Source organism: Alosa sapidissima, chromosome 13 (genome assembly GCF_018492685.1).
Source record: "Alosa sapidissima isolate fAloSap1 chromosome 13, fAloSap1.pri, whole genome shotgun sequence".
Lineage (NCBI taxonomy): Eukaryota > Metazoa > Chordata > Actinopteri > Clupeiformes > Clupeidae > Alosa > Alosa sapidissima.
The window spans coordinates 8917825-8929405 of record NC_055969.1 but is presented as its reverse complement, the minus strand read 5'-3'; the positions used below and the strand labels follow the sequence as shown (position 1 = coordinate 8929405).

General features: G+C 43.7%; 1 protein-coding gene across 5 annotated transcripts in view; it reads left to right on the top strand.

Annotated features, from left to right (window-relative positions):
• The first annotated feature begins 1164 nt into the window (after positions 1-1164).
• Positions 1165-11581, top strand: part of tsc1b (TSC complex subunit 1b) — a 34412-nt gene continuing 23995 nt past the window's right edge. Inside the window, exons 1-5 of one of the 5 annotated variants that reach the window (XM_042058309.1) lie at positions 1245-1300; positions 6161-6187; positions 6277-6595; positions 7819-7922; positions 11167-11319. In XM_042058309.1, the coding sequence (XP_041914243.1) occupies positions 6487-6595; positions 7819-7922; positions 11167-11319 (366 nt within the window). In that variant the 5' untranslated portion in view covers positions 1245-1300; positions 6161-6187; positions 6277-6486. Of the gene's footprint in view, positions 1301-1327; positions 6596-7818; positions 7923-11166; positions 11320-11581 lie in introns of those variants that run through there. The other 4 variants (XM_042058308.1, XM_042058307.1, XM_042058306.1 and 1 more) reach the window with 4 other exon arrangements.

The window sequence follows — 11581 nt, the reverse complement described above, 5'->3', positions numbered from 1 at the left end:
CCTGTTTTACTCCTGTCCTGTACTGACTTAGAGTAATGCAGACCTAGACTACAAACATGAGTGCCACTGATTTCTTAATATTTATTTATATATATCATATATTATAAGCTGTATGTCTAGATTTTTGCATGCAGTGTGTGTGTCTGTGTGTCTATGCAGATGTGTGCATATGTGTCCATGTGTGCAGTCTTCAAGACAAGTCTGCAACAACAGACACATTTACTCTCAAATATTCGTCTGTATCCGTGAGAGTGAGGGTAGGGTGGGGGGAGTGTGACAGAGCCTCCTGGCTTCTTGCAATATAAGAGGGGCCAAAGGAAGAAGAGTGCCAGCTGTCATAGCTAGCTTACTGGAATTCACAGAGCTTCAGTCTGTCTGTAGATTTCTGATTACACCTGATCCTGAAATCCAACTACACTGTTGACATGGACGGATTATGAACTTTTGGGCCCCTGGGCACAGATGTATTAAGGGCCCCCCACTAATTGTCACAGATTTTCATTTATTTGATGTGATTTCCTGTATTCTGGTGCATTTTGGGGATGGCCAATGCTAAATTCAATAAGATTCATACCCTACATCCTGATTTTTTGATATTGAGGCAGTGATTCATGCAAAGGCTTGGGCTTCAGGGCCCCCTGACCCCTTGGGGGCCTGGGCCCGGTAGGCCTGTGCAGTAATCCATCCCTGACTGTTGAGCAATTTGTTTACCAAATATGAGATTAATGTTGGATCTGTAGGAATAAAATGTAGCCTATTAAGTGAGGAAAGCACACACAAATATAGTATCATATGGCTACTGGTCAGCTGGTGCCAGAAATATCTGAAAATCATGTTGAACGGAATGCATTGGTATTTTGACATTTTTAAAGTGTAATGCACACAGTTGCTCAACAGACTTGTCACATCACATTTATCCTAAAAGGCATGCAGTTGCATGTGTTTTGCAGCCTTCTGAGAATCTCACGTGGCGCATGCGCCCAGCACCTGAGTCACGCGAAAACCGCATTACACTAGGCACATCCCTCCACTTTGCAGAAAAACAATCATGTTTTTAGAATTTCATCTGAAGTTCGTCAGCTACATATTTCTAAATAGCCTAAAGTGGCGAACGGTTTTATTTTTTAGATGAAAGATGTAAAATAAGTAAAAAAAAAAGACCGCGTTCTTAGAATGAACAAACACACTACAGTGTAATCAGGGATTACTTTGCCTCGACGGCGGCGGAGGGTAATTGCAGAGGGAGGGGTGTGAGGTGTTCAAGATGGCGGCGCCCTGTGGAGTGCAGTTACTCTAACAGGTAAACAGGTTTATTTATTCATGTTTTTAAAGATGCATTGCAAATTTTCCAATGCTGTGTCACTCATAATGATAAATCCGAATAGGAAAGTGGATTTTCTGACCTCGACAGTGACTGACAAAGGATATCATTTTTTTGTACAAAGCGCACGATTATAATGCCTGGTGTAGGGACTGGCGGCGAATTACAGTTTGGTAGCTTCAGCTATCTTAGTTTTTGACTTCTAGCGTTGTGGAAATATGTAAGTCGTGTGATGTCCTGCAGATGCATGCTTGTATCGGAAAGATTTAGCAAAGCATACGCGTAATAAGCCGAAGGGGTTAGTTTGGCCAACGATCCCCATTGTTCTCCGGAGTTGTTTACGCCAAGCAGTGGTCATTCCAGATTGCTAGCGAGAACGCTAGCAATCTAGCCACAGCAGTTAATCAAGTCGCTCTGTGTATATAGAACATTTGTATTACACAGTGACAGGCATACGCAGTCTTATTACCACGCCTTAAACTTATTTTTCATCTAGAGCTATATATGATAATCGCCCCATTTTTGCAGTCATCACTTTTCGCAACAGCGAGCTTTTTAACGCAGCGTCATAGCTGCACAGCAGCATTAGCTCGCTGCACAGTTTAAACCGAACTCTACGTTAATTGTACATAGACCGTTTTACGGACAGTTTTAGGAATTGGCAGCTTTTTCCCTTAGCTACGCTGACAACACATTCAATTATAATTTAGCCCAATCCAGTAAGATTTGAAAGTGACGTAGTAATCCTAATCTACATCTGAATCTACAGCATCTAAGTATAACCTACCATTCATTGAATACGGACTATTTTTCTTAGAGGACTCGCATAGCACGGTAGCCTGCTATCTTTCATAGTCACACCGTTACATCCACAGATGCGCAGTTTTTCCACGTTGTGTTATATTATCGCTTTATCTACTAATATTGGTGTTTACAGCCATACTATTCAACCACTAATTAACAAAACTCTTGCGACAGTCTTGTGTTAAGTAAGTTGCCAACGCCGTTGTGAGAGCCTTTTACATTTTGCAGTGCCATTTACCAACTCGCACAGAGCCAAATGCAATTTCCAGCGTTTGCATGGAGGTGCACAGGCAACATAAGGCCTCTTTGTATGTCCTATGCCGGGTGATGTGTGGCTGCTATGCCCGAAGGTCACGGTAACATTTGTTTCTGTTTGTGTCACTGTTCACTCCCTCATTAAGGAGTCGGCATATGAATGTATCAAACCAACCAACTTTGTGTCTCTTGTCTTATGCTTCACATTGGGGCTCTCTTCTGCTTTGGCAGGGAGGCGTTTTGATTGATTGTGACCGAAGAAGGCTTGTCTTCACTGAGTGTTGTCCTCCAGCTGTGCTTGCCTGTCAGAATCTGTCAGCACCATAGAACACTCATTCTTCAACTAATCCTCCCAGAGATACAGGTCCAGTGGTGTTAAAGTGACCCATGCCTCATGCCAGTGAAATATTTACTAGAGATGTCAGCTGCTCATCTGGTTAAATTAATTAAGGATATGTTTTTTTTAAGAATTTGTGTGTTGCCTGCTTAATGCTATCAGGTTCTTGAATCTTGACTCCATGCTGGGATAGCCTTTCCGCTATGCACTGCTTCAGTGGAAGTAACCATGTGGGTGGGATCTGACAAGCACATTCTTTTGCACAGTACTGCATGATATTGGGAGACATAGAAAGCAGCAAACCGAAATCAAGCGCAATATCTTCTGGAAATCAGGCAGCCCATTTCTATTTGAACTATAATGATTTCTTTTTTATTTTGTATGTATAGTAATGCTTTTCAGTTAATGAAGCCTAACTATAATTGGTGGATTGCAAGAAATATACAAAGTTACCATCAGTGCATTCATGAAATTATGGCAAAAGGTTACCAGCAATACATTCATGAACTGAATTGTCATTCTTTGACAAATTCTGGCTGATTTTGCAGATGATGGGCAACTTGTTTTGGTGTGTGCTGTTGCACACATGCAGATCGTTGGGATAATGGTCTGTCAGTCAGAAGTTATTTATGCTGTCTTGTCAGGAGGAAAAGATTTAGTAGAGCGGGCACTTTGAGGCTGCGATCGCGGGGGTGTCACCACAAGTAAAGATCACTTTCACCCACAGCTCAGCCCCCCTCTCCCCACCACACCCCCACCCTCCCCTCCCCTCCCCTCCCCTCACATCCCATCCCAGCCCAAGAGTGTGGGCTTCTTCACGCTTCAGTGCCCCCCTCAGTGCCCCCCTCCTCGTCTCACTGTCCTGGCTGCAGTGGAGCTGCATGGGGAAACGGCCGGCCCGGATCAGGAGAACAGATTGGGATTATTTTCTTGCTGTGTGCTCCCATGACTCCTGTGTGGCTGCCTAGCTCCCCCCCCACCACCTCCTCTGCCTTCCCACCATCCGCTGCCATCTGCATTCTTGAATTTCCCCTTGAGGATCAATAATGTATCTCTATCTATCTATCTATCTATCTATCTATCTATCTATGCTTTTTTCTCTAGCTAGTTTTTGAGGTTTTACACAAAGTTCACACACCTTTCTTATGGGTGCTCACAGCTGAGAAGTGGTCACACAGGAGATTATATAGCATACTTGGTTTGTGTTCAGATGCTTTGTTGCTGTTGATGTTTTAAAAAAGTTTCCCTTCACATAGGTTAGGATACTTGGATTTTGTACATCATATGAAAAAAAAAATCCTGATTAGATACCATGGCTTTAATTTACAACTGCCATTAGTGAAGTAACCTCCACTGGTATTGAAATGTGAGTATCACCCCTGGTAGATTTCACTGTGCCAAAGATCAGTGGGAGTTGTGATAGCTGTTGATCGTTGAAGCGTGCTGGATGTCAATCCAGTGAGGAGGGCTTCCAATCCCCCATTACCCCCCCCCCCCCCCCCCCCCCCTCCAGCTAGCTGAATCAGCAGGCATGCAGTCACGTCATGCCTTTTGAATACCTGTTCCTGCTAACGGCATTTGCTAAATGCCCACTAGGAAGCCGGCCTGGCATGAGAGGGCAGATTATTTTGTTATTGTGAATGCCACGGCGCTGTCAGTCTGCATTTGAATGTGTGACTGGGCCCTAATGGGCTCCGAGGGTGAGTTGGGACGTTGGGACGCTGCTCCCAACCCTAACCCCACCCTAACCCACTCACGACCCATGAAGCATCCTCAAAAGCCCGCATTGTTCCCACTCCATTCGGTAAAGGTGATCGGCTCTAGCTGTGTTGATGAAGCAGAGACTAGGGGAAAAATCCAAGGCTGCGTTTGAAAGGGTCACTCTTGAAAGGGTTACTCTCCTCTGGTTTAAATCCTCATGTTTGGTCACAAACACACACTGGACTAATCCATGCTGGACAGAATGAATATTCAGTCGAGATTAAGGAACCCACTGACCCCCGATGCATGCTTGGCTATTGAGAATAGCCAGCTCTTGTTCATTAGTTTAAGGGCCAAACAAAATCATTTGGACCGTGCAAGTGGATTTGCTCCCATTGTGTCTCACCAGACCCATTAGCGCGGTGATTCTTTCCTTCCATGCTGTGAGTGCATTTATCCTCATTAAGCCACAAATCGAAGAAAATGTATTCAGCTGGAGGGTACTGTTTAACCAAGAGGAGAGGAATTAGCATAGCAAAGCTTATCGATAAATTAAATAATAATAAATTTTCTGCTGAAATATGAATCTTATTTTTTGGCCTTTTCTTGCTTAGATTTTGTAAAAATTATCAAGAAATAGACACCAATGAATAGTAGGTACTATAACAAGAAAATAAGTCTGAGGTTATTTGCAAGGTATCTGCCAGCCTGTTTATGTTATGTTAGCAAGCGAACTTCCCACAACTGCCCACAAAGTACTGCTTGCTGGCAAAGTGTTGATTTCAAAACGTTACTGACAAATCAACACTCTGCAATCGGATAACCCCGTCATTGTAACCAAAATATGTCTGAGTTTATTTGCAAAGCTAATGTCAGTGAACTAGCATGTTGCTACTCCCCACAGTAGGCTACTTGAAGCAGCTGGCTCAACACACAGGGCCAGTGGACCAATCACAGTCCTTGTAGTCTGCATCGCCTCAACGCTAGGTTAAATATTTTTGGAGGTGTGCGTCAGGCGACGGCGGAGGGCTTGGTTGGGGTACACGCCGACGTGGAGGGCTCTGTGGGACTATGTTGTTGATTCGATGCAGAAGCATACAACGGCCTTAATACATGACAGTCATCTCACTGAAGAGGTGTAGACAGACTTGTGTTTTAGGATGACATTCACTGTTGGTAACCCTCTGTCTTCTTCAATTTTAACTTGCCTTCAAGTTACATCAGTGGTTTTATCAGGTAATATAATTAAAAACTTGGATAGATCAGTAAGAATCTAAGAAAATAACTAGAATATGTTTCCTCTTAGGAGGTGGAGTGTATTGTAATATGGTCTGTGTGTGTGTGTGTGTGCGCATGCATGCTTGATAACATGACTTCAAAAGTACCGGTTCGAATAACCTTGGGTTTTCCAGATTTACCACATCTTCATGATCCAGATGCAGGATTATTTTCTATGTTGCAGTTCTTTGTCAGAAAAATGCTGTAATATCTCAGTTTCAGCAACTTAAAGGATCACTATCGTGCTATCATAACTAATTTTCATAGCTGCACCCAATTATTTGTTTTATTCCCTCTGTGTGATCACAAACTTCAGCTGCTGTGTTTTAAGTTTTATGTTTATTCATATTTACACATGACTTAAGTGTCTACAGTCTAAGTGGAACTGGATTTTATATTGTTTATTCTGGGGCTGTACTGTAATGGTGTTTATCTTTTGGTATTTATCTACGCCCTGCCTGCAGGATATTTTCTGGACTCAAAAGCATATGGTGAGTCCAAATGAGGGGTCAGGAAGGGAATGAATTGGAAATGGGGACGTGGACTTAACCTCACCCATCTTCCCCTCCTCCTCTCCCAGTGGTGCCAGGAGACTGTTTCGGCAGGCGGCCTCGGGACCCCGGCGCCGCAGGACCGGAGGGTGTTGTGACCGCGACTGAGCCGATCCTCCCCCTCCCCCCTTTCCCCTCCCCTCCCCTCGTCCCACGCCTCACACCCCTGCCCCTCGGCTGTTGTGTCTGGGAGTGGCGTCCGTTGCCCTGACACCCCTCACTCCACATCCGCCTCCACCATGGCCCGGGAGCAGCCCAACGTGGGGGACCTGCTCCCTCTCCTGGAGTCCTCCGACATAAGTCAGCTGGAGGAGATCAAGGGGCTCATCAACGAACACCTCAGCTCAGGTAAGAAAGAAACGGGTCTAGGGCTCTCTTTGTTTTTTTTTGCTCAGGCTAGGGGTTTAAAGGATGTACTCCGATGCCTATAAACCTTCTTTCTGACAGTGTGGGTGTTGGGTATTGAGCCGCTCCCTGAAACGTGGCGATGATTTCAGTTGAACGTCACACTAGGGAAATACTGTGTAGGAGCTCTGTGACTTTGAACACCCACTCCTCTGCAGGGAGATTGAGATGCAGCTGTTGGCTTTTAAGGTGGAACTGCACTTGCAGTTGGTGAGAAATGTCATGCCTCCTAGAAACAGTGCTCAAATTTGCCACCCAGTTATTATGGCAGAGACCTTGGGTCCCTCTAGAAAGGGTTGTTTTCTGTTTCTTGGAGAGATAATTGTGCTGAAGAGTATTCATCAGCAGGTTCAGCACAATGGTGGTTTTCAGCCCGTATATACCAACTTGTATTATTCAATATGGATACATATAGCCCATACAAGCACATGGCAACTTGATAGGATCTATTTATAAGCCATTGAATTTGACAGTGACTGGTGACCTGTTCCATGTGCTTTTATTTAGGTAGAATGTTTTAGTCCAAAGTCACTTAAAGGAAGTGCATTAACACTTGTTAAACAAATGATATTGCATTTGTCTTTCATTGAACACTTTGGCATTAAAGTGTATAGGCCAGTCTTTTTGTGTTTTGAAGTGCCTTCATTATTTGCCCATTACTTTGAGATGGTGAACCTTTAAATACTTGTAAAGATCCATTTGCGAAAATGGGTCTTGAATTGTTGAATGTGTTATCTGCCACTGCAGTGTCTATGCTTATAGTAGGCTAAACGTGTAGCTTGCCTTGGGTTATGGGTAATGTACTAAAGGGTTGAAGCGGGGGAAGTTGGGTACATACTCATCCATCTTGTTTCTGAATGATGCCAGTGTCTGTCAAATGCTCAAACAAACGACTCTGGACTGGGAACTGATAGGTTTGTGTGCCCCTTCTGCTTCCAAAAGTTTTGATTGAGTGCATGTGGCCAAAGACTCATGATGCGCCATCTGTGTCAATATAACAGACTTGTTAAAACTATCCAATTCCTGGCTGTTTGCCCTGTCAGTTTTGCCAAGGGCCAGTTTGGACAGGGGTTATCCTTGTTAATTTATAATTATAATAATAATAACACCTCACAGTTATGTCTTGATTTCATTATGACCACTGATTTATTTCATTTCTCTTCCAGAGCGAGGGTCGGTGCTACTTAACAGTCTTGTGGACTACTTCCTGGAGACCAACTCTTCCCAGGCCATGCACATCCTGTCCTCAGTGCGAGAGCCACACGATAAGGTTTGAAGACAATGTATAATTCTAATGATCTTGCTTATGTTATGCTGCCAATCCTGGTCAGGTGAAAATATACAAAGAGCTTTTTAGCCAATGCATCATGATTCACAAACTGCTTTTATGATGCCAAAGGCTTGACTAGATGTATTTATTGGTAGGAAGAATAACATTTGTATTATTGCATTGTTGTGCTTGGAGAACCAAGGTGCTGCTCTTCAGTGTGAAAAGTCAGTGAATGAATATAGCAGTAAACCAGTGTGCTCTGCTCTGCAAGGATTAAGGTTGTGTAATTCTGACATGTTGTAGTAAACCTGGCAGACTTTTTGGACTACATAGAAGATTCTGGTTCTACCTAGACTCCCCTGTTAAAAGGATCTGTGCAGAAACATTTGAAGTGGATTTCATGGCTGTCAGCCAGTGGTTTTGAGGTGTGAAGAGCCCTTTAGAGCTTGAGCAAACTGTTTGTTGTTTGTGTCGAAATAATGAGTCAAGTAGAGGTTTCACCTTTCAAGGAACCATTTCTCAGTATTTGCAGATGCAACAGTTACACATTTGAGTGGAAACTGTTTTATGATGAATACCTCTTCCTCTGTGGAGATTAACATTATCAACATGGTACACACTAACACATGTTGTCGTGATGAATCTGTGCATTGATCCAAGCAGACAGCCAAGAACTTCCACCAACATGAACACAAAGCAAGTGCCCTTCATGTACACTGTTGTGATTGTAGTTACAGTTGGTTTATTGTGAGGAGAGTTGTTGAGGCAGTGAGTTGTTTGCACAGTGCGGCCATGGCACTGTTATTAATCTTCAATAAAAATCCTCTTCAGACAACCAACCGTGCAGTGGGCTCACACATGGCTGGTTTAGCCATCTGGTTGACACCTTTCCCCCCACAAATAGGCTATTCCCCTTTTTAAATGCCATAGAAGTGGAACGATGAACACTGATCTCAGACCCTGATGTTTATTTGAAATCCAGATTTGGATCCTTGAACAATCACTTATGTTTCTTCCCCTCATTGCCCCATTATCTGACGCACGCTGTTATGTGGTCCATATACTCCGCTCTGTTGCACAGCAAGCCTACGTCAGAGGGCCTTCGGCTCGCCTGTCTCCTGTTGCTTTGAGAGTGCAAGGGGGAGCGAGTGGGCGTGTGCTCCTATCCGTACCAATCAGGTTGAGTGCGTTTCGGAGCCCACCCAATCAGCATGAATATATCCTCATCTCCGCTGGAGAGGCGATGAAGCCGCGGGTTAGCGCTTAGCGCTGCACCTTTACACTTTAGTATCGCTTCTGCTTTGCAGCCCACTCGCCAATGGCCACCCAATGACCCTTTAAATGAGAAATGATCTCATACTCATTAAGGCCAGCACAGGATCTAAAAAGACACAGGGAGACACGAAGATTGTGTCTGGGACAGCGACCCGTGGCAGAAAAGCCCCCCCCCAAAAAAAACACCCACATGTTCCTTCCAAGGTAAATTTCCACTACATCACTTTTTATAATGTGATCGTGGCACAGCAGCTAACTCTGCAGACAGCATCACCTGCAGCTGAGCTCTAATCATCCAGTATTGCATTGGCTGGCGTCTCCAGTCAGCCTGTCCCTTTGAGGCATGTCTGCCTGACGGTGGGAGCCAGCAATGGCAGACCTTCTCTACAGGGTTGTAATGTGTCATCACTGTATCCCTGAAGGCCTCACAATGTCATCAGGATTCAGTTTACAGTCTTAAGCAGTTTCTGATTGCCATGTTCACAGCTGAGTCACAGGATTATGAGTTAACTTAAATTTTCCATTGTGATCTAATACGGTTCTACTGCAGTACAGACATCTGCTGGTGGCCACTAGGTATACAGTTACAGGTGCTTGTTTAGCCTAACCGTCTTTATTTATTCAGGTGGCTGGGTTGATGTCATGGAATGTTATGACAGTTTGCTTTGGGATTATTACCTCTGTCAAGGATGTCTAAGGAATAAAGGATATCGGCAAGGATGTTTTCATTGTGGTTTATTTGTCTGCTTATCTGTGTCCAGTATTATGCAAAAACTCAAGGTGTGATTTCTGGTTGGAAACTTGGTGGGAATGTGTCACATCACATCAGACAACCCCATTAATTTCAGCAATGGATCTGACCTGCTGAGCGGCTTCACACATTTACTTTCACTAACTTTGAACAACACCGCATACAGCACTTTGCTTTTGCACTCTGTAATATCTCTGAGTACTCACAAGTTGAGAGGTTGCGTGACCACGAGAAAAGAGAACCCTTGTGTCAATCATGCTATTGAAAGGGTTTCATCAGGGCAGTTTCCTCTCACGGAATGACCTCCTTGATTCAAATCACTGGCTACCCATTGCCACCCGAATCAAATTCATGTCACTAATGCTTTCCAATAGAGGGATTTCTGGTTCTGCACCCATCTTAAATTCAATTAGACAGGCTTATGCTCCCTGTTGACCACTGTGTCCCTCCAAGGAACATGGTCTGGCATTGCCATCCCTACACACAAAGCAACATCAGTCCAGACTGATTCCCCAATGGTGGAACAAGCTACCAAATGCTGTCAGAGCAGGGGCGTCCCTCTCTTCTCAAACATTTCTTGAAGACTGATTTCTTCAGAGAGCCTGTCCTCTCTGAACACCTTTAACACCCTAGCATGTCTAATTTGCACCTAAGATGCACTTTTGGGCAATGTCACACATTCCTGAACGCTTTGCACCTTGTCTTATTAAATGGATAGAGTACTTAGTTCTTACTCCAAGGTATTCTGCTATGCTAAATCTGTGTTTGATTGTGATTGTCTCATTGGTATGTTACTTTGGATAATGGTCTCATTTGAGAGTTTTTTTTTTTTTATTTGTTTATAGAAGTGTTGTGATAAAGATGATGTCATGATAACCAGATTGTTTTTTTCACCAGATTGCCACACTATTGTTTAATAAGCTGCTATTCACTAATTATTATACTTCAACTAAAAGTTTATAACCTAGGTTAAGGGTACATCTAATTTTATGATATTGGTTCATCCTATTCAGACAACAGCTTGCAAAAATAAAGAATAAATAGAATAGTGATGAAACATTTTGAAATAAATTATGTTTATTTAGTTCTCCAGTTGAACTGGAATTGAAGTGTAATTTAGCTGAGGGTAAGTTAGTTTAGTTAGTTAGGTACTTTATGTAAAAATAAATGAATTTGAATAGAACTGATGAGCATGTCTGTTGCGTGTCTCCATTGCAGCACCTTCTGGATAAGATGAACGAGTGTATGGCCAAGCACTCGTGCAGGTTGCCCACACTCAGCCTGCTGGGGCACGTCGTCAGGAAGCAGCCGTCCTGGATCCACAAGATTGCCCGCTACCCCCTGCTGCTCTCGCTCCTCAAATGCCTCAAGGTATGCTGGGAACGGCGGGACCGACCAGCACCTGCCAGTGTGGTCGTAAAATGCTATTTGGCTGCCCCAGCGACCACAACTGAATGAGTCCCTAAGCTTTTGCTCAATCAATATCAGTATGCAGTCTATGTAATTCAACAACAGAAGAGTCGATCACAGTCCTGTGAATGCATTTTTGTCAACAGCATCACGTTGCGCTGTTCTGGGGAAGTGTATTTTGTGTTATGGCAGGAGGATTACTTTGACTAAGGGAAAGAAATTG